Here is a 24,504-nt window from a genome sequence, read left to right as displayed (position 1 = left end):
CCATGTGTAGTGAATAACTTTTTCAATGCATTGTTGGATTCAGTGTGCTAAATGTTGAGGATCTTTACGTCTATGTTCTTCACAGATACTGAACTGTAGTTTTTTCTCTTCTTTGGTGTCTTTATCTGGTTTTGGTATCAGGGTAATGCTGGCCACATAGAATGAATTTGAAAGCTATCTTTCCTCTTTTATTTTTTGGAATAGATTTGAAAAGAATAGGTATTAATTCTTCTTTAAATGTTTGGTAAAATTCACCTGTGAAGCCATCTGGTCATGGACTGCTGTTGTTGGGAGCTTTTGATTCATGACTTAATTTCATTGCTAGAAATTAATCTATTCATATTTCTATTTCTTCCTGATTCAGTTTTGGGAAGCTGTATGTTTCTAAAAATTTATCCATTTCTTCTAAATTGTCCAATTGTTGGTATATAATTTTTCATAATATACTTTTATGATTCATTGTATTTCTGTAGCATCAATTTTATTTCTCTCCTTTCATTTATGATTTTATTTGAGTCATCTCTTTTTTCTTTTCTGATGAGTCTGGCGAAATGTATATCAATTTTGTTGATCTTTTCAAAGAACCAGATCCTGGTTTTGTTGATTTGTTCTTTTGGTTTTTTAGTCTCTATTTCATTTATTTCTACTCTAATCTTTATTATTTTCTTCCTTCTATTGGCTTTGAACTTGTTTGTCCTTCTTCTATCTCCTTTAGGTGTAAGATTAGATTGTTTGAGATTTTTCTTGTTTCCTGAGGTAGGCTTGTATTGCTATAAATTTCCTTATTAGAGTAGCTTTTACTGCACCCCAAAGATTGTGGACCACTATGTTTTCATTTTCATTTGTCTCCATGTATTTTTATTTCCTATTTGATTTCTTGGTTGACCCATTCATTGTCTAGTACCATGTTGTTTAGCCTCTATGTATTTGTGTTCTTCCAGATTTGTGAGTGTGTATGTGTGTTAGATTTCTAGTTTCATACCATTATGATCAGAAAAGATGCATGATATGACATCAACCTTTTTTAATTTTTGAGACTTGTTTTGTGCCTCAATATGTGGTATGTCTTAAAGAATATTCCATATGCACTTGAAAAAAATGTGTATTATGCTGTTGTTGGATGAAATATTCTGAATATGTCTGCTAAATCTATGTGATCAAATGAGTTATTCAAAGCCACTGTTTCCTTGTTGATTTTTCTGTCTGATCTATCCATGATGTAAGTGGGGTGTTAAAATTCTTTACTATTACTATATTACTACAGATTACTTCCTTTATGTCTGTTAATAAGTGCTTATATACTTGGGGGCTCTCATGTTGGGTGCATAAATACTTGCCATTGTTATATATTCTTGTTAGATTGTTCCTTTTATCATTAGGTAGATAATTTTGTCTACCTTTGTCTCTTGTTACAGTCTTTGTTTTAAAGTCCAATATAAGTGTTCTTACCACAGCTTTCTTTTCAATTCTACTTGTTTTTGTTTGTTTGTTTTTGTTTTCACTTCTGAAACAGTGATAATTTTTTCACTTCTTTGAATGATAATTGTTTTTCCATTCCTTCACTTTCAATCATCATGCATCTTTAGGCTAGAAGTGAGTCTCATAGGCAGCATATAGGTGGGGCTTGCGTTTTTATCCATTCAGTCATCCTATGTCTTGATGTGAGCATTTAGTCCATTTACATTCAAATAATTATTGATAGATATGTTGTTATTGCTGTTTTGTTACTTATTTTATGGTTGTTTTTGTTCTTCTTTCTCCTTTTCTTCTCTTATTGTTTTCCCTTTTGGTTTGATTGCTTTCTTTAGTGATAATACATGGATTCCTTTCTTTTCTTCTTTGCAGATATAGTTTTCTATTTGTGACTATCACTAGGTTTATATAGAACACCTTGTGCATCTATATTAGGATGATGGTTGCTTAAGTTTGAACCCATTCTAAAAGCACTAAATTATTATTCTTTCCTCCCACATTTTATGTATATGATGTGATACCTTACATCCTTTTATTTTTTTTAGTCATTGACTGATTTTTACAGATACGACTTTACTGTTTTTGTCATTTAACTATACTGGTTTTATAAGTAACTAATCACTACTTTTATTATCTTTGCATACACCTGTGAAATTTTTTCCTTTTCCTTTTCTTATTCCTGATTACGACCATTTCTTTTCACTCAAAGAATTCCCTTTAACATTTCTTATATGGCTGATAGAGTGGTGATTAACTCCTTTAAATTTTGTTTGTTTGAGAAACCTTGATCTCTCCTTCTATTCTGAACCATAGCATTGTTGGATAGAGGACTTTTGGTTGCAGGTTTTTTCCTTTCAGCACTTTGAACATATCATACCATACCTCTGGCTTACAAAATTTCTGTTGAAAAATCAGCAGATAGCTTTATGGGGTTTCTCTTATATGTAACTGTTTTCTTTTCTTTTGATGCCTTTAACTTTCTCTCTTTACCATTGTTTTTTGCCATTGTGAATATTATCTGTCTTGGTGTGGAATTCCTTGGGTTGAGGGGACTCTCTGTGCCTTTTAGATCTGGTTATTTTCTTCCTCTATTTTCAGCTGTTATTTCCTTAAATAAATGTTCTGCCCTCCTTTATTTTCTTTTTCTGGAATCCCTTTAATGCGAATGTTACTACGCTTAATGATGTCACTGAGTTTCCTTGACCTATTCTCATTTTTTATTATACTTTTTTCTTTTTATTGTTCAGTTTCTTTGCTTTCCATTATTCTGTCTTCCAGTTTACTGATTCATTTTTCTGCTTTCTTTGATCTACCATTGATTGTCTATTTTTAATTTCAGCAATTGAGTTCTTCATCACTGATTGGTTCTTTTTTGTATTTTCTATCTCTTTGTTGAAGGTCTCACTGATATCCTCCATTCTTCTCACATCCAGTTAGTATCTTTATGACCATTACTCTGAAATCTCTGTGAGGTACATTACTCATCTCCAAATCATTTGTTGTGTTTTTGTCCTGATCTTTCACTTGGGGTGTATTCTTCTGTCTCATTTTTGTCTAACTCCCTGTGTTTGTTTCTATGTATTAGGAAAGTCAGCTACATCTCCTGATCTTGAAAGCAGTGGACTTATGAAAAAATGATCCTATTGTGCCCTAGAGTGCAATGTCCCATGTTCACCAGAACCTGGCCCTTCAGAGATGTCTCTCTCCTATGTGTGTTGCATGCACACTACTATGGTTGAGCCACATTTGCCTTCAGTCCAGTCAACTGCATAGCTGTCCTTCTTGTGGGCAGTTTGGCCTCTGTGCTATTATGGGATCAGTCTGGGGTGACTTTGGGATTGTAGTTAGGTCAGACGAGATACTTGCCCTCAGCCTGTTTTCCAGAACTGTGGCCACATGTCCTGGAAGGCACTGTTCTGCACTTTCTCCTGAGTGGGTTTTTTGTTTGTTTGTTTTGTTTTGTTTTTGTGAATGAGACCTGTTATCAGGCCTGTCTGCTCCTAGTCTGTCTGTTTGGGTTGCAGTGACCACCCCCACCCCCCAATTATAGCACTCTCTCTTTGTGCTGCCTCCTGTGAGGCTTTGTTGAAGGGCAGGGCCAGCAGTCACATCAGATATTTTCCTCTAGCCTCTGTAGCTCAGCTACAGTTGAACTGGTGTGTGTGATTATCTTCCCCTCTCATCAGAGCAAGAGTCACTTTGGAGTGGTGTTGGCCACCATCAGGGTAGCTTGCAGAATGAAATGCATCACGCATGGCTTTGGAAGGATTGAGGCAGGTTGAATGGGGCAGTCTTCAGGAGAATGTGGGGGCAGAGCACACATATGTTAGCAAGGTACGTGCCCATCTGCTTGCAGGATAAAACCTGGGCTAAGTAGCAAGTGTCCATGCTAGTTGCTGCAGATGTCTGGGTATCTAGGCTAGGAATAGATGGGGAGAATGGTGCCCAGTAGCTCTTTTGTTCTTGGAGAAATTTCTTAAAGATTTTTGCCCCTATCACACATTCTGAAATCTTCCCTGTACACCCCCAGGTGCTTTTCAAACTGCTGATTCAATGCCTTATCTTAGCAGGGTTATTTCTGCACAATCTCTTTAAGGGTAGGAACTGTTTCCTATCACCCTCTGGCCCTCTTGGAGCTAATCCCACTGATTTTCAGAGTTCCCAGTATTAAAGCCTAATGATTGTAAAAACTCAAAAAGTTAAACATCTCTGATTTTTAAAACCAAATGTTATGGGGACTCATCTTCCAGGTATAGGTCCCAAGTGTCTGGAGTGCCTGGTGTTGGGATCTGTTCCCCTCTCTTTTCTGTGCTTGTATCCCTTCAGTGCTTGTGGTTAGTTTCACATATTCAGTGGGTTCCCAACTGTGGTTCAGCCCTTTCTACCACTTTTTTTATGTGGCCTCCTTTCTACAATTAACTGTTGAGAGTCTATTCTGCCAATTTTCAGATCATTTTCTACGTTGGTTACACTGATATGGCTATAATCTAGGAGTATCTGTGCGAGGAGGTGAGCTTAAGATCCTCCTATGCCACCATTTCCCAAGCTCCCCAAGAAATCTTTTCCTTTTTGACTCATTGAAACAGTTTGTTCATTGTCCTTTGTATTTAAATACTGCTCATCATTTCATGATGGAAGCCATTTTCTAATCTAAATTGGAAGATATTTTATTATTACTCCTTGAAGCAGGAATTGTTTATTCATAGTACCTATCTGGTTCCTGGTACAGAATAGATACTTATTTAAATATTTAATGAATTTGCTCATCCAGTAATCATAATTGCTAATATATCTTTTTACTGTTTACAATGTTAATTTTATTCTTATACCATCATTATCAGAAAACATTAAGTGTGAATCTTTTACTCAAGGTTAGAATCTGAACTAAGTGGGATCCCTGGGTGGCGCAGCGGTTTGGCGCCTGCCTTTGGCCCAGGGCGCGATCCTGGAGACCCGGGATCGAATCCCACGTCGGGCTCCCGGTGCATGGAGCCTGCTTCTCCCTCTGCCTGTGTCTCTGCCTCTCTCTCTCTCTCTCTCTGTGACTATCATAAATAAATAAAAAAAAATTTAAAAAAAAAAAATCTGAACTAAGTGATTTCTTCTAAATCATACTGCTGGCATAACTAGGAGAAGAATGTAGATCTCATTTGATTTCACTAATTTTACCAATAGGTTTCTTTCTACCTGAAAAGTACACAAGTTTTCTGATCCTTCTGTGTGACCATTTCCATATGTTCAAAGAATATTTGTCAAAACAAAAACAGAAACCAAAAAACAATTAAAACCAGTGACTAATGCTCCTAGTATTTATATACTAGCCTTGACCCTCAGAAATCCAAAATAGGATATTGAATATTTTGGTGGCAAAATTTGTCTGGTGAGAGATACGGTTCTCCTAAAAGCATATTACCCTATTTAGTGTCTGCAAACTGCAAAGTGGATATAGCATCAACATAATTGCTCAGAGACTGGAACTTTGTAACTATGGCGACATTACCTCACAATGCTCTAACAGGCAGTATTGACCAAATGTGAAGGTTATGGTCATAAAGATAGCTTTGCTGGGTTGCAGCTCTGCCTCATGAGCTGCTTCCAGTGAATGCTACATGCCTTTGCCTTGATTTGCATAATATGCTTAGCCAATACCAGTATTGGTTATTGGTCAGTACTTACATATTCACATTAGAAGCCTGGTTCTGGCACCAGCTTGGGAAATAGACTATTAAATCTGGCAGATACTTTGAGGTAGTTAGATTAACAGGTAAAATCACTTAAAAAGAAAATCCTCTTTGAACTTCAACTGAATTTATTCCTATTATCATGATTTGTTTCCCCAGGAAATAAAAGAGACTTTTCTTCTAGCCAAGATGAAAGACATGCAAGCCAGCCAGGAAACTTCGGTGGCCCTGCAGAGCGAACTCCATGAGCAGGAAGATAAAGTGGAGAATCAAGCACAGTAAGAATGGCACAAATGAGAGGAAAGAAGGATCTGAGAGTTAGAGGATAATGATGGAGTACTTGACCTCTTGTTCCAAACATCTTATGAAGTAGTTGTAACTAGAACTGATTCCACACATTTTCTAAAATTAATTAACTACAACATACAACTATTTCCCCAACCACTGTTTTTTAAAATTCAGCTCTTGAGTAATACAAAAACTCACCTGCATAGAACTCTATCATACAAGACATGAACTTATATCTAGCATGTTAAGGTAATTGGCAGATAATTTCTTTAGAACTCCTTTACTAACCTTGGGAACAAAGAATTGCTAGAGAATTTTGATTTTGGAAATGCCCCGCGAAGATACTAGATAAAAACTACCACTACTTACCACTACCCTCACCCCCAATAAAGAAAAAGAAAAACAAAACAGAAAAAAGACAAAAACAAAAAAGTAAGTCTCCACGTTTTTACTACTACAGTAAATTATTCTATCAATAAAAGCATTAAAAAAAATAAAAGCATTAGCATGGTTTTCCAGTGTTTTTTTTTAAATGACCTCAAGTATAGAATATACCCAATTTAAAGCTAATGTTATTTTGCACCTATATGTCCTGTGTTTACTGTTCATTTCAAGTTCATTTTTAAAATATTTTTTCTTAGAGGTCATCTGAGAAATGATTGTTGTCAGTATTACCAATGTAGCATCTCCCAAAATAACATTGAAATTTGGGAATTGAATTTTTATAACTACCTCTGGTATAGTGCTAATCAATTACAGAGGGAACAAAATACTAAGAAGGGGATTGGAAAGTTTGATATGATGAGGACAAGCTAACTCAGCACTAGGCCAAATACCTCATCTTCCAAAAGGACTCTAACAGGATGGTGAGTGCAAGGTTTAGACAATGGGCTATATCACGTGTATCTCTTCCTGAAATGTTTTAGCTCTTCCAAAAGTATGTGCAGCCATTAGAAACTTCTTATTCAACTATAAAAATAAAAACACTTTGTCGCCCTAAGCCAGGTTTCTTTAATCACAACATTTGTAAAGACTTATTAGGAGTATTCAGTGGAATTAAATTATTTGGAAACGCTATTGTTTTACTGGAGGAAGAATAAACTTTGAAGCTTATAAAATGAACATGCTGAAAAGACTTAGCCAGTTTGTAATGAAAGCCAGATGTAAGGAACTTTGAAAGAGAAAAGTACTTTTCCTGCTTATGCTAGCCAGCGTCAGAAATTGTGTCATATGATCCTGTCTTGGGTTGGACAGAGATAAAATATTGTAATTTGACAATCTAACTCTTAGTCTCCTTCCCACAACTCACCACATCCTACTCAAGAGTGTATCTTCATGGGTTAGAGCATTTCTGACAAAGATGAATGCTTGAGGTGTCAGCAGAATGGCAAATGCTCAAGCTTAATTTGTACTGGGCTAGTAGTACAATTTTCAAAGCCAATGCCATTTAATTGTTTTTGTTTTAAATTGCCTGAGTTATCTACACTCTGAGAGGTACATTTAGAGAAATCTGGTTTTCAGTAAAAAGCTCTCCAGATATAGTATTTCTGATGAAGGAACTTACAAATTGTAGAACAAAATGATTATATATACCTCTTAGTAAACAAAGAGATTAAGATTGACGTCACTTTGACAGATTAGGAAACTTTAGGCCCTTCCTCCCTTATGGAAACATTTGGAAAATAAAAACAAAAACAAAACAGAAGACTTACTAAAATAACTTTACAGGAACTCTGTAAAATAAAGAATCAAAATAGAGACAATCTGTGGAGGCAAGATACTGAGCTCTTGATTTACAAGAGGATAGCTAAGTGTCCCCCAGTAAGGGATGCATGAGCTGGCCACTTAATCCAGTTTTTCAAAAAGCCAAAGGATTTTGGACCCCACAACTTTGTTCACAATTCAAGTATTAAGCACACACAGATTGTACACACACACACACACACACACACACACACACACTCATACACAAATATACACAGATTGCTTTGAATGAACGAATATCAATGTGACTAATAAAATGGAGTTGTCATAAACCTTTTCATGAACCATGCCATAGGAATATTGTTTTACTTGTAAAAGAATTGTGTGGTAAGTTTAGAGGGTTTGTTTAAAAGCACACTAGTTAACAAATGCTTTTATATTTTTTAAAAAAAGAAATAAAAACCTTTGTTCATAGTAAAATTTACTTATCAAAATAATACCTGGAAATTAAGTCTGTCTTCTCCCTTTTCTGTATTCCCCTCAGCATACATACACACATGATTACACATACATACATGTACACATGTATACTGTATTCAAAGTAATTAATTTTCAGAATATATTTGAAAGTAGACATTAACTCTAGAATTTTTATAAATATAGGAAAATTAGTTAAGCAGCAAGAATTAAAGGGAGAAGGTTCGCTAAACAATGATATATTAAACAGGAATTATAGTCCTTTTTTAGTTAATAGAAAGGGAAATATGATATAATAAGTAATAAAAGTGGGATATAAATAGTTTCTAGAGTCTCAATTTTGAGGTAAAAAATACATTAAAAGGCCTAGAATGAAATGGTAAAATTTTTGGTTGGTAGCATTTTGGTGACTTTCGTTTTCTTCTCTCTACTTTTGCACTTTTCAAAATCATCTATAGTAGCAATTAACTGATTTTTATTTATTTAAGTTTTTATTAAAGATTTTATTTATTTACTTGAGAGAGCACAACAGAGCACAGAGGGAGAGGGAGCACCGAGGGAGAGGTAGAAATACACTTACTTTGAGCCGGGAGCCCAATATCATGACTTGAGCCGAAGGCGGGCTTAACCAATTGGGCCACTCAGCCTCCCCCAGTAGACTAATTTTTAGATAAAAAACTAAATAAAAATATGTCTTGACACCAAAGTGTCTTATTTACATTATTAAAACTACAACTATATAAGATGTTCTTATGCTTAGGTAGATGCATAATACCTTTAAAAAGCAGAACTCTGAGTAATAATCACAGTTCATGATTCTTATGTTCATATCTATTCATTTTTACTTTCTCACTTTGTTTATTATACTAATTTTTGTACACAGAAGAGAAGACCCACATAGTCTCCTAATGAGAGAGCGATCTTTAGTACATTTTCTTCTGACAACAGATTCAGATACAACACTGCCATTCTCACGGTCATTATCCTCTGAAATGCCTCTCAGTTACAATCTGTCTAACCCTCAGTTTAGTAGAATAACTGTTTCCACAGCTGGACAGAAGATTCCTAGAACTACATTGGTGGGCCATTCCAGATCAGAAAACAGCTTGGGTAAGCAAAACATGTACCAAATTTTTTAAGACTGTTTCTAAAGCACATAGTTCAATAGATTCTTTATATGTTTAGAAGTCAAAATCACTTCCAATAACACAGGTTTCCCAGTGTTATATGCAGAGTAACTTGACTATGCTCACCATTGACTCTAACACTGAGTCATATTCAGGTCATATAAATGGATGTGGCCAAATGTATCATCCTCATGTTTAAAATATCTTGAATTGTCATGATGGTTCATGGATTGATGGCTTTGATGGTCTAGAATTGCTAGATAAAAATTCTATGTATAGTATTAATCCCCTTCCTCTGAACACACCAGAGAGATTAAGGCAATATCCTGTGTATTTGTGCCATTAGTAGACTTATGGTTTAAGCAAGGAAAAGACAGATAACAGAAAGAAGCAAAATAAATGGTAATAAAATGGTGGAGAGATATGAAAACAATAATGAATTTGGAGAAGAAAATGAAAACAGTACTACAACAGGAAAAAGTTAGGTTTTGACAGTTGCCAACAGGGTTAACAAAGCATTTAGCAATAGTCAACAGTGTGTTTGTTCCTTACAATGTTAGGAAACTTCTAGGGTATGTTATCATGGTTTACTGAAAAAAATCATGGTCTTGGAAACAGGGAACCTAGGTCCAAACTATATTTCTGCTTCCTAACACTGTGAGATATTAGGTTAGGTATCTCTGAGTCCCATTACCCAAAGTGGAAAATAGGGATTAAAATATCAACTTCATAGGGCTTGCCTAAGGATTAAATAAGATATTTATGGAAATCACCTAGCACATAGTAAGTACTTAATAAAAATTAGTTGTGAGTATGAATATCTCTGTAAGTACTTTCACAATGAATAGGCTAGATTTGGGGTCTGTATTTAGATTACCAGTCAACAAGTTTCAAAACTGGTAGCACAAACATACCTGTGACTACATGATGCCTCTATTTTCCTCTGTTATTCTGTAGACGTTTAAACCTGGCTGCTGCTTATCTATATTTCATTTTGTTTCTGGCATTTTCCTAAACTTTTCACACAGTGTTATGTAGGATTTTTATCTACTGCCATTATTCCCTATGCTTCATTGTTTGTATGCCTAAAATGCACTTTTTAAAGAAACCTCCTAAGATCACACTGACCTTTAGCAATGACCAAAATCTATATATTTAAAAATGAAAATGCCAACTTTACATCTAGGGAGGGAAATTTTTCTTTCTTTATCCCTGTATCATCATGGTATATGTCCTATATTTGGATTAAACTATGCAAGCTCTTAGGGAAAAAACAAAAAATAGTGGTTTCCCCTTGCAAGATGACAGCTGAGCTGGGATATGGTCTTCTCCTTCAGTTACTATAGATTCACGTTCTGTAGATAGATGCCTGGGTCCACTGAAACTTGTTGCATTTGGTTCCTTTCCATCTTTTCCTCTAGGTGATGTAATAACCAGGGCTAAAATTAATATCTCTTTCCTTTTTAGAATACAAAGTTTTTTATCCCTCAAGATGAGCCATTAAAAAGGATACTATATAATCTCCTTCCCCAAAGGAATTTAAGGATTAAGTAAACACTCAAGTTACTGGGAATAAACTAATTTAATTCCAAACATTTCTTCTAGACAAAATACTCTGAGGAATCGGCCTTAGAAACTATGTGTTTATTCCTTTCAATTGTTCACCTTGCTTTGGTTTTGTTAAAGATACAAGAATATAAAGCGAACTCTAGATTGTCTTAATCCTTTGATGATTTTGGAAACAGAATCACATTAGCCAAAGCCCCTGAAATACAATAATTGTGGTCACTTATGAATACTTGTTAAAAACTTGACATTGTACTAGACAGTTATCTACACTTTCTTCAATCCTCACATTGCCTTACACAAGGTAGTATTACTTTATCTTCAGGAAAATGGAGAATTAGAAAGTTTAAATCACTTGGCTTATTAAATGGCAGAGCTGGGATACAATTGTAGTTCTGTCCAAATCCAGGACATATTGTTCTATCCACTTCATCATGGTCTCTCTCTGTAGTGTTACTCTCTCTTTGCAGACACATTAGATATATCTAGCCTGCTTCTTTCCATGCAAAATTATAAGAACTATTTTGCATTTAAATCATAGTAGTGATTATTTTAAAAGAGCCAATTTCCAAGAGGATACTAAAGTCTGATTAAGCATTATTCTATCTTTCTAATAAGCTATTTTAGTTGATTAGAGGAAATTTGAGTCTTTACCTGGCAAAATTACTAGTTATTGGTCGGAATAGTTCATTTGAGGCTTTAATTTATGGATAGCAATTTGGGGAGGATAGCTAATATGAAATGAAATAAAGTTGTATTTATATGTAACATATCCAAATTTGAAAGACTCAAATGTTTTACCTCCTTGAAAACCTATGATGCATCTAGTACAACTAAATAATCAGTTAAATAATACTCATTATGCTAATGATATTACTGATAATTTAAGATAATTGAAATAATCTCTAGGAATTGTGTCACTAAAAATAGTCACTTGCTAGTTATTTCATATACTTTGGCTTGTAGCTTTTAATTATCCTTATTGAGTTTGACAGTGACAGTAAAACGTATAAAGAATAAATTTTGTAGGAGAAAGGATAAAGATACCGGCTTTGGGTTCTTTTAATGTCCTTTTATTTACTTCTCTCTGTTGCTTTCCTCTTTGGTTTCTTTGAAAGGAGTCAACAGCTTCATAATGACAAAGAAACAGGCTCTGCCAGTCGTTGCTCCTGAGACACCTGTAACTGGGGAAGGAGAAGATTATTTCCTATCTTTGTTTGGTGATTCAAAGAAACCTTTTACACGTTCATTCCATGCTGAGAAAGCCTGGAAGCACTTTTCTATGATTCTTGAAGAAGTGGGACAGTCTAGATCCAGGTACATATTCTATTTGAATTATTTAATATCTTCTATTGGGATAGGAGCTACTTTATTTCAGTAGGAAAGTTCTAATCTGATGTTACACCCATGATTTTTTTTTATTATTTATTTATGATAGTCACAGAGAGAGAGAGAGAGGCAGAGACACAGGCAGAGGGAGAAGCAGGCTCCATGCACCGGGAGCCCGACGTGGGATTCGATCCCGGGTCTCCAGGATCGCGCCCTGGGCCAAAGGCAGGCGCCAAACCGCTGCGCCACCCAGGGATCCCCATACACCCATGATTTCATCTAAAACCCAAAGCAGTTTATTGAAATATAACTGTTTCATGTTTTGAGCAATGATAAGAAACTAATGTAATTTTCTAGAGAACCAAACAAAGAATGCCAATTTTTTAAATATGCCAGAGAAACCAGCACTACATAATACCTGCAGATAAAGTCAACTCTATTTTTTATTATTGGCACATCATTCAGATGGATTTTTTAAAAGATTTTATTTATTTATTCATTAGAGGCACATACAAAGAGAGAGAGAGAGAGAGAGAGAGAGAGAGGCAGAGACACAGGCAGAGGGAGAAGCAGACTCCATGCAGGGAGCCCAACGTGGGACTCAGTCCCTGGTCTCCAGGATTACACCTTGGGCCAAAGGTGGTGCTAAACTGCTGAGCCACCAGGGCTGCCCCATTCAGATGGATTTTTTTTTTCTACTAGACTCTTGACTTCAAGATAGGAAGAAAAAGGTGGACTTACTCATTGATCCATTTTTATGGTTGTTGGTAACTATGGCAAAAAGAATTCATCAGGAAAAAGGTGACATTGGAGCTAAAATAAAGAGCTGACTCATCTATATATTTACCTAACCCCACTTTTCTTGTTGCTTTAACAACAGATTGAGTTGTGAATTATTAGAAATAAACACATATCGACAGAGGGTATGAGAGGGCTAAAAGAAGTTATTAGCCATGTTTGAAAGTCAGACATAAAGGAAACTGTTTTCCTCTTAGGTCGGATTTCCTAAAATCAACCACGATTACCATTCAACTGTAGTGAATAACTAAATGTTCCCTCAACCATCTAAAAAGACTTCATCAAATTATTCATTCAATATCTAACTACCATGTTAAGAATGGTGGCTTATTTCAGACAAAAATTTATAAAAGGAGTTGGGAATATCACTTTAAGAACTTTTACTCAGATCAGGGAAGACCTGCAGACAGATACAAAGATTGAGAGAGGCAAATAAATTATCAAAGCATTTAGAGAACTTTCGCCCAGCAGAGGATGATCTAGGAAGGTTTTGTGAATGTTGTTAATTAGAATTATCCTGGAAAGATAAGTAAATTTTGAGTATGCTTATTTGGAGTCTATGAGAACATTCTAGATTAGTAGTTCTCAACCATACCTACATAATTGAATCCGCTGAGAAGTTTTTAATGTCCTGACTCTACCCTAGACTCTTTGAGTCAGAATTTCTAAGTGATAGAATTGAACAAACTACTTTTTTAAATTCCATGGCAATTCTAATGCACAAAGTTAAGAAGCACCAGCCTAGAGCAAAGAGGCACATAAACAAAGTGAAGGAGGCAGAAAAAGGTAGTATCAGGTAGGTCAGGTAGGTAGAAGGCATTTTATAGCATTGCCACACTGAGCAGTGCATCAATTGTTGTAATAGAATGGTAGGGGCCAAGGTTAGGAGGTGATCACAGTGAGCCTTGAACACCAAGCTGAGGAATTTTATTCTCATAATGGGCAATGGGAAGCAAATGGAAAGTTTCAAACAAAGGAGTAACAAGATCATGATTCAGAATGTTTAATTGTGGCAATGAATATTATAGATGAATGTTGGATTTTTGTCAGATGCTTTTTATACATCTACTGAGATGATCATATGGTTTTTCTTTCTCATTGTTAAAGCAACCCTACACTCTTAAAATAAACATCTTTTGATCATAATACTTATTCTGTTTGTATATTATTGACTTTACTGGCTAAAATTTTATTTCAAAATTTTATATCTATGTTTGTGAAGAGAATTGATCTGTAGTTTTCTTCTCCTGTAGTGTCTTTGTATGCTTTGATATAGAATGAGTTGGAATATATTGCCTCCTCTTTCATTTTCTACCTGAGTTTGCATAGAAGTAACTTTTTTCTTCAATAGTTTATAGGTTTCATCAGTGAAGCATTCTGGGCCTGGAGTTTGTGGGAAGGTTTTTACCTACAAATTTTATTTCTTGAAACTAGATATCAGGATATTCCAGTTATCCATTTATTCTTGGATAGTTTGTGTCTTTCAAATAATTTGTCTATTTCATCTAAGTTGTCAGATCTATTATCATAAACTTATTCATAATATTCCCCTATTATCCTTTTAGTATCTGTAGAATCTGTAGTGTTGTCACATTTCTTGTTGCTGATACTGGTCAGCAACCTAACTCCACCCATGTTGTCATACATCCATGTTGTCAAAATCCATGTTGAAGTCAGGATTTCCTTTATTTTACTTTTTTATATATTTCAGCGTGTGTGTGTGTGTGTGTGTGTGTGTGTGTGTGTGTGACATTTTCTATATCCATTCACCTATTGAGGACATTTAGACTGTTTCCATATCTTGACTTTTATTAATAATACTGCAATGAACATGAGAGTGCAGACACCACTCCCTAATCTTGATTGCATTTGATTTGGATATATACCCATAAGTGGGATTGCTGGATCATGTGGTAGTTATTTTTTTAAATTTTTTAGGAACCTCCATATGTTTTCCATAATGGCCTTATTAATTTATATTCCCACCAACAGTACATGGGTTCCATTTTATCCACATCCTCACCAGCACTTAAATTTTCTTTTTGAAACAAGTATGAGGTAATATTTCATTGTGATTTTTATTTCATTTCTCTGGCAATTTGTGATGTTGAGCACCTTTTCACATGCCTGTTAAACATTTGAATTACTTTTTAAAAGTTTCTATTGAAGTACTTTCCCCATTTTTTAATCAGGTTATTTGCATTTGTGTTCTTGAGATGTATGAATTCCTTATATTTTGGCTATTAACCCTTTTCAGATATATGGCTTGCAAATATTTTTCTTATTCTATATATTGCCTTTTCATTTTGTTAAGCATTTCCTTTGCTCTGCAGCTTTTTGGTTTAATGAAATCTCCCTTATTTATGTATTCTTTTGTTGCTTGTGCTTTTGGTGTCATATCTAAGAAATTATCAAGACCAATATCAAGAAGATTTTCCCCTCTTTCTTTCCTATGAGTTTAATGGTTTTGAGTCTTGTATTTAAGTCTTTATCCCATTTTGAGTTAATTTTTGTATATGCTGTGACATAAGGGTCCAATTTCATTCTTTTACATGTGGATGTCACTCTTCCAATATTCACTACTAGTCTTTCCACACGTGTGGTTTGGCCATTCTTGTTCTGATCTTCATCAGTTGACCATAATTTTTATGTGTGGGTTTGTTTAGGGGTTTTCTAGTCTGTTCCATTGGTCTATATGTCTATTTTTATGCCAGTACTATACTGGTTTTTTAATATATTTTTATTGGAGTTCGATTTGCCAACATATAACACCCAGTGCTCATCCCGTCAAGTGCCCCCCACAGTCCCAGTCACCCATTCATCCCATCCCCCCACCCACCTCCCCTTCCACTACTCTTTCTTCATTTCCCAGAGTTAGGAGTCTGTCATGTTTTCTCACCCTCTCTGATTTTTCTCACTCATTTTCTCTCCTTTCCCCTATAATCTCTTTCACTATTTTTTATATTCCCCATATGACTGAAACCATATAATATTGTCCTTCTCTGATTGACTTACTTCACTCAGCATAATACCCTCAAGTTCCATCCACGTCAAAACAAATGGTGGGTATTCGTCGTTTCTAATGACTGAGTAATCTTCCATTGACCATACTGTTTTAATTACTTACACTCTTGACATAATTTTAGGAAGTAGGATACCTTCAGCTTTGTTCTTCTTGCTCTAGATTACTTTGTCTATTTGGGATCTTTGTGGTTCCCTATGAATTTTGAGATTGTTTTTTCAACCTCTGTAAAAAAAAAAGTCATTGGTATTTTGATAGAGATTACATTGAATCTGTAGATTGCTTTGGGTAGTATGAGCATTTTAACAATATTAGTTCTTCCAATTCATGCACATGAATTGTCTTGCCACTTTTTTGTGTCTTTTAAATTTCCTTCATCAATATTTTATAGTGTACAAGTTTTCAATATTGTAGTGTACAATAATTTCAATGCGCAATCTTTCACCTCTTTGGTTAAGTTAATGTGTGGATATTTTATTCTTTTTATTGCTAATATAAGTGAGATTGTTTTCTTAATATCTGTTTTGGTCAGTTTATTATTAGTGAACAGAAATTCCACTGATTTTTGTATGTTGATTCTGTAGTGTACAATTTTAATAAATTATTCTAACAGCTTTTTGTGGTGTCTTTAGGATTTCCTACATATATGATCATGTCATCTGCAAATAGCAATTATTTACTTCTCTTCTGATTTAAGCACTTTTTTTCCTTTCCTGATTGTTCTGGCTTGGGCTTCCAGGACTACATTGAATAGCAATAGTGAGAATAAACATCCTTACCTTGTTCTGGGTCCTGGAAAAGCTTTCAGTTTTTCCCCATTGATTATTATGTTACCTGTGGATTTTTCATATATGGTGTTTATTATACTGAGGTATGTTTCTTCTTCACCTATTTTGTTTAGAGTTTTATCATGAAAGAATATGAATTTTGTCAAATGCTTTTTCTGCATCTGATAAAGAAAATGCAATCATGTGGTTTTTGTCTCTCATTGTGTTAATGGGATATGTCACATTGATTTCTCATATGTTGAACCTCCTTCCATCCCAGACATAAATCCCACTTGGTCATGGTGTATGATCCTTATAGTATGCTGTTGAATTGATTTGCTAGTATTCTTTTGAGGTTTTTTGCAAATACGTTCTTCAGGCATACTGGCCTATTTTCTTGTGGCTTTTGTTTTGTCTTGTTTTGTCTTTTCTGCCTTTGGAGTCAGACTAATGCTGGCCTCATAAAGTGAGTTTGGAAGGGTTCTCTCATTTTCTATTTTCTGGAAGATTTTAAGAAGGATTTGTATTAGTTCTTTTTTAAATGTTTCAAAGTATTCATCCTTGAAGCCATCTGGTCTCAAGTGTTCATTGTTGTTGTTGGAATGTTCGTGATTACTGATTGATTCAAACTCCTTGTTTGTTACTGGTCTGTTCAGACTTCCTATTTCTTCTTGGTTCAGTCTTGTAGCCTTTGTATGTTTCTAGGAATTTGTCCATTTCTTCTAGGTTATCCAATTATTTGCATATTTGTCCATAATAGTCCATTATAGTCTCTGTATCACCAATTTGTATCTCTGTATCACCAATTGTAATTGTTACCTCTTTTATTTCTGACATTTTTCATTTGAACCTTCTTTTTTTCTTTAGTCTAGCTAAGGGCTTGTCAATTTAGTTTATATTTTTAAAAACTTGTAGTTTCATTAAATTTTATATTGTTCTTCTATTCTCTATTTTGTTTGTTCCTGCTCTAATCTTTATTATATATCTTTTTTCTATTTTAGGGTTAGTTTGTTCTCATTTTTATCCTTCCTTGAATTGTAAAATTAGGCATTTTTAATTGAGATTTTTATTCCTTTTTAATGTAGGTATTTAATGTTATAAATTTCCCTCCTATGCTGCTTTTGCTGTGCCCCAATAAGTTTGAGTAAGTTGTATTTTTGTTTTCATTCATCTCAGTTATTTTTAAAATTCCCTTTTTATTTCCTCTTTTACCCAATGGTGATACAACAATGCATTGTTCAGCTTCCATGTGTTCATGAATTTTCCTCTTTTCTGTTATTGATTTCTAGTTTCATTCCACTGTAGTTTGAGAAGATACTTGGAATGATTTTAATCTTAAATTGCCTTGTTTTGTGACCTAATGTGTGATCGATCTTGGAGAATGTTCTGTGTGTGCTTGAGAAGAATGCCACCATAGAGTGGCTCTATAACAGACATATCCATTTGGTCTATTGAGTTGTTCAAGTCAGCTGTTGCCTTATTGATTTTCTGCCCTCAATATTCTGTTATTTAAAGTATAGTCATAAAGTTTCATATTATTGTATTGTCATTTTTTCCTTTACCTCTGTCAATATTTGTTTTATATATTTAGGTGTTCTAATGTTGGGTGCATAAATATTTACAATTATTATGTCTACCTGTTTAATTGGCCCTTTTATCATTATATAATTACCTCTTTGTCTTTAATAAAAGTTTTTTATTTAAAGTCATTTTGTCTAATAAAAAAGTATAGCTACCTCTGCTTTATTTTGGTTAGCATTTGCATGAAATATCATTTTCCATCTCTTTTCTTTCAATTTAAGTATGTCTCAAGTGAGTCTCTTGTAAACAGTACATTGCTGGATATTGGAGTTTTTAAAATCTATTCAGCCACTTTATGCCTTTTGATTAGGGAATTTAACCTATTTTACATTTAAAATCACTATCAATAGATAAAAACTTACTATTGCCATTTTGCTAATTGCTTTGTTTTTGCAGTTCCTTTGTTCGTGTTTCCTCTCTTATTGTTTTGTTATTTGATAAATTTCTGTAGCTTATAAGGGTTTTGTGGTTATCATAATGCTTATATAAATCTTCTTGTAGCTCTTTCTATTTTAGTTTCATAATTACTTCAGTTCAATTCAATATAAAAATTCTACACTTTTACCCCACATTTAGTTTCCTTGTATGTGATTAATTGTTTTTCTTGCTGCTTTTGGGAGATTTGATTATGATGTGCCTTGGCGTAAAACTTTCTTCAGGAATTATATGCTTGGACTTTGCAGAACTTCTTTGATTTGCAAATTTATAAACTTACAATTTTAAAATTATGGAAAATTTTAGGCTATTATTTCTTAAAATATTTTATTCCTCACTCTTTTCCTTTAGAAACTCCAACTACACATTTACTAGGTCAGTTGAAGGTGTCCCACAATTCATTAATGCTCTGTTCTTTGTGTGTCTCATTTTGAATAATATCTATTGCTATGCCTTCAAATTCACTAATGTTTTTATCTACAATGACTAATCTTGTTAATCCCATGTAGTGTATTTTTACTTCAGCCATGTCTCGATCATGTTCAAGCTTTTGTCTAGATCTTCTCTATACAGAATATAGTACAAGGACTTTTCCTTTTCTACTATTTCTGACACCTTTGTCCATTCTGGGTCAATTTCGATTTATTGATTTTTCTTCTTATTATGAGTTGTATTACCAATTTATTTTTGTGCCTGGTAATTTTTATTAGATACCAGAAATTGTCATTTTTATATTATTCAAATGCTGGCATATTTTTGTATTTATAAATATTCCTGAGTTTTGTTCTGGAATGAAATTAAGTTGCTTAGAAATAGTTTGAACCTTTTGGGACTTGTTTTTAGAATTTGTTAGGTGGCAGCAGAGCAATGTCTAGTCTATGGCTAATTAATCCTTAGTATTGAGGCAAGATTCTTCCAAGTACTGTACCCCGTGCCCCACGAATTGTGAGATTCTGCAGTCTGACTGATGGAAACATCCACTTTTCCTCATCCTGTGGGTGTTCTGAGTGCTCTTCTCCCTAATCCTTTCAAGTGTCTTGTTATCCAGTCCTAGAGAGTTTATTGGAATACATGTGCTAATCATCCTCTGCTGAATACTTACAGGGAATCTTCTGAAAAATCTCCAGAATTTCTCTTTATGCAGCAATCTCCTCTCTGGTCCTCTGCCTGTGACCTCTTGCCACCTGGGTCTCTCCAGGTTCTAAGCTCCATCTCCTCAAGTGAGAGAATCCACCAGGCTCTACCTGGCTCCAGCTTTCTGTGTCAGAGCCTGGAAACTCTCTCAAGGCAGTAATCTGGGAAAGTTTTAAGGCTCACTTTATTTATTTTCTGTCTTTCAGAGATCACTATTCTTCAGTGGCCAGTGGCCAATATCTTGAAAAACATTGTTTCATATAATCTTTCCAGACTTTTAGTTGTTTCAGGTGGGTGGTCAAATACAATTTCTGTTATTCTATCTTAGCTAGAAACAGAAGCCAATTCTCAATTTGATTGTTTCAGTAAAATATATTGTTTCTCTCCTACTATCATTTATCATCTTATAAATGCTTAATATCTTTCACCAGGAGGAAAAATTTAGTAGGCGAACAAGAAACAAGATAGAGACGTTATTAGAATTTTCACTAGCTATGCATGATCTTTTTTCCCTATATCTAAGACCATATATTAGCTTCCAGATCAGTTCTAGATGCCTCAGGAGTGACCAAACTATATTAAGGCTGCTTTTCCACCCATTCTTCTTCTCTACCCCCCAGGCAATTCTTCATTCTATAAATCTAGAATCAAGATTGTAGTAAGCTGTAGACTGAGATGGGTATCACCAAAATTATAACTACGTGAATACTTTTTGGTCAAATAGCTTATGATATTACAAATCTATTCATATGCCCAAGGTTGATGATTCAATCTATTTATTCTTCCCTCAGATTTTTTTAAGATTTTATTTATTTATTCATGAAAGACACACACACACAGAGAGGCAGAGACATAGGCAGAAGGAGAAGCAGGCTCCATGTAGGAATCATGCCCTGAGGCGAAGGCAGATGCTTAACCACTAGGCCACCCAGGCGTCCTCTCTCAGATATTTTAAAACATGATGATGTACTAACTTAACTCTTCCTTACATTAAGGGACTTTTACCAAAACTTTCAGCCTGAGGGCTTTTCTCTTGTAATACCAATGAATTAAATCAAGTTTGTCTTTTAAAAATTTAGGAAGTTTTAAATGCTTACCCCTTTGCCAGACCCCCACAGCAATTCACAAAGATGTCAATACGTATAGAGAATGTTATGTAGGTGTATATTGGAAGGACTGAAACTCTAAATTAATTTTAGCAAACTTTAAAGTTGTAGAAACCTAAAGACAGATAAGTAGCATGAAGCTATCAAGAGAAACCCAAGAACTAGATAAATCAGGACTTAAATAATGAAAAGTCACTGTTTTTTTTTTTTTTTTAAGTTACATAGCCATATGTCTCTTTACAAATCAGTCCCATACAAAGACTCTGACAAAATGACTGGTACATCACTCTCCACTCTCATCAAATAATGACTTATAAGTAGAGGTCTCAGGGCACTTTTCTACTAAAGAAAAATGGGAAGGCTTATTGGAAAGAGAAAATGATAACTAAAAGTCTTTGTGATAGTAGCTTAACAGCCCTGCCTCTGTGAATTTCTATGTATTGTATGAAATATTTTCCTATAGCTTTTGGCCTTATATCAAAAGAACGGCAAATTAAATGACTCACTCTGATATGGATGATGTTATTTTTGCTTTCAGATGAGCTAATTTATTCTTATGTGCATAAAATAAAAAATTTAAGATCAATAAATAAACACTTCACTTAAATAATGAAAGATTTTTGAAGAGCAACTCTACATATTCTATTACATGTATGATAACAAAGGGATAACAACTACTCTAGGGTCTTACTTTTTTAAAAGCAGAATTCAAAATAGTGCTCATCTCCCATGCAAAAAAGCAAGTCTGACAAACAAAAAGGTATCTTGTTAAGAAATCACAACATCTCATAGAGAATTTAATAACAGTAGGCTAAGGATGACATAGAGGAATTCTAGGAATTTCAAAGAAGAGTAAAATGCTATATCCACAGTTTAGTAAGAACCATAATGGTAATGCAAAAGAAAAGAATATGTATGTAAATTACTCACAAGTAAACCTTTGCAAAACTGGCAATCTCATACAATGCAATGGGAGTATGAAGTGAAACCACTATTTTGAAAGCAGTTTGGTAATGTATATTGAGATTTCATGGATGTTTGCATCCTCTATTCTCACAATTCTTCTTTCTAGAAGTGATGGCTGACATTTGGAGCCACTTTTCTCAGTTGTTAATTTGAAAGAAGCAGCTAAGAAGCTGAGAACTTAATAATATATTGACAGTTTCATAGGACCTGGTGAATAAAAATTGGGATTTAGGTCTATCAAGAAAGGGAGTCACTGATAAACAACCCAGGTTTTCAGTTGGAACTTCAAAGAGTCACCCAATAGTAAGGTTATATTCAAAATAGAACACCCTAGGGACAACTGAGTGGCTCAGCAGTTGAGCATCTGCCTTTGTCTTAGGTCATGATCCTGGGGTCCTGGGATTGAGTCCCACATTGGGCTCCCTACAGGGAGCCTGCTTCTCCCTCTGCCATGTCTCTGCCTCTATCTGTGTCTTTCATGAATAAAAAAATCTTAAAAAAAAAAAAAATAGAACATCCTAATTGGAGCTGAAACAGTCATTTAACATCTTGGTTTGATTCAAGTGATTTACTCTCAATTTAAATGGCTGCCAGTAGCTAAAGGAAATCCTCTATGTATTGACAAAATGCTATACAAAGTCTCAAATTATCTCTGCAGTTCTTAATCTGTAATTCTAGACACTAAGTAAAAAATAACAAAGCATACAAATGATCAAAGTTAATTAAAAACTAAGATTACAAATAGACTAAAAACAGGTCTTGAGGTGCAGGTATTATGGTTATATGTAAGGGATAAAATAACAATGACTAATATTCAAGCAATTAAATGACAAGATAGAACTGGAAACTAAATATTTTTGGTTTATTCTTACTGAATTATCAAAAAGAAATTCTAGAACTAAAATATCCAATAGGAGAAATTACTATTTCAGAAGTAGATGGGTTTAACAATATATTTGGGGATCCCTGGGTGGCGCAGCGGTTTAGCGCCTGCCTTTGACCCAGGGCGCAATCCTGGAGACCCAGGATCAAATCCCACATCGGGCTCCCGGTGCATGGGGCCTGCTTCTCCCTCTGCCTATGTCTCTGCCTCTCTCTCTCTCTCTCTCACTGTGTGCCTATCATAAAAAAAAAAAAAAAAAAAAAAAAAAAAAAACAATATATTTGATGCAACAGAATAGAGAATTATTGCACTAAAACATCCTTAGAAAAAATACTTAGGCTGAATTGCAAAGATATTAGAAGAATAGAAACAAGCATAAGGACAAATAGAGAAAGTCAACAAAAAAAATCTAACTACTCATAATTTAAGTCACTTAAGGAGAGGAGACACAGATTAAGATAGAACAGTGCTAGTGGAAATACAGCAGAGAAGGTCCACAAACTAATGAAAGACATCAAGCCACAGATGCAAGTAGCACTGCCAACTCTCAAAAAGATAAAAGACAGAAAAATAAAAATTCAAACCTCTGGATGCATTGTAGAAAAACTTCTATAACCGAAGATATAAGAGGGATGCCCGGATGGCTCAGTCAGTTAAGCCTCTGGTTCTTGATTTTGGCTCCATGTCGGGTAGGGAGACTGCTTTAGATTCTCTCTTGCCCTCTCCCTCTGCTCCTCCTCACCACGACCCCCCAAACAAACAAACAAACAAACAAAAAATTGAAGACATAAGGAAAATCTTAGCCAGGGAAAAAGGACACTTACCTTCATGGGAACAATAGGAGATTGAGAGTGATTTATAATTAGGAAAATAGAACACAGAAGACTCTAGTAACATTTCTGGCACACAATTTGAAAATTTATAAGAAGCAGATATTAGTTTTCTATTGCTGCCATAACAAACTGTCACCAATATAGCATCTTAAAATAATGCGAATAATACTCATCAGTTCTTCTTCTAAAAACATGTGTGTATATTTAAATATTATTCCATAAATACTATGAACTCAATCATAAAAATGTAAAACAACCCTATAGAAGTAGAAAAATAATATTAACAAGCAATTCACAGAAGAAAATTGAATGGCCAATAAATACCTTATTCAACTGTACTATAATCAAGGGGAAACAAGTACAAGTATTTTGTACCCATTGTATTGAAAATATTAAGAAGTTTGAAAATTTCAAGTGTTGGTAGGGATGTGGGGAACAAGAAGAGGGACTACTAACACTTGCATAGATGGTGGGAAAAGCATGCAATGGCATGAATTGTCACAAGTCTTGTGATAAATCCTTTGTCATTGAAGTTTAAGCAAAGCTAGGAAGTCAGAAAAAAGAGATTAACAAGATTATGTAGGGCCTTGTTTCCATGCTGTGAAGTTGGTGTTTTCTCTGGAAGAAAATGGTCAGATATGGCAGGATTTATCCTTTTTCTGGATAGCAAACAAAGATTATTCTGGAAGCAAAATGAGAATAGTTAGGAAGGTATAGGACTGGAGAAATCAGTTAGAACACTGTTATAATACACCGAGGTGAGGAGGACCTAATGAAGATAGCAGCAATAGGGATGGAGGAAAGTAGATGTATATAGAAAATATAGGGATAGAA

At 34.6% G+C, this 24,504-nt stretch overlaps 1 protein-coding gene across 12 annotated transcripts in view; it reads left to right on the top strand.

Moving 5' to 3' along the window:
- LMNTD1 (lamin tail domain containing 1) overlaps positions 1 to 24,504 on the top strand; it is a 443,243-nt gene that overhangs the window by 387,804 nt on the left and 30,935 nt on the right. For all 12 annotated transcript variants that reach the window (XM_041736415.1, XM_041736424.1, XM_041736422.1 and 9 more), the window contains 3 exons: positions 5,814 to 5,932; positions 9,007 to 9,233; positions 11,935 to 12,133. In XM_041736415.1, the coding sequence (XP_041592349.1) occupies positions 5,814 to 5,932; positions 9,007 to 9,233; positions 11,935 to 12,133 (545 nt within the window). The remainder of the gene's footprint in view (positions 1 to 5,813; positions 5,933 to 9,006; positions 9,234 to 11,934; positions 12,134 to 24,504) is intronic.

The sequence above is a fragment of the Vulpes lagopus genome, chromosome 21 (assembly GCF_018345385.1).
Source record: "Vulpes lagopus strain Blue_001 chromosome 21, ASM1834538v1, whole genome shotgun sequence".
Classification (NCBI taxonomy): domain Eukaryota; kingdom Metazoa; phylum Chordata; class Mammalia; order Carnivora; family Canidae; genus Vulpes; species Vulpes lagopus.
The sequence above is the reverse complement of the archived record's forward strand: the minus strand, read 5'-3'. Positions and strand labels throughout refer to the sequence as shown.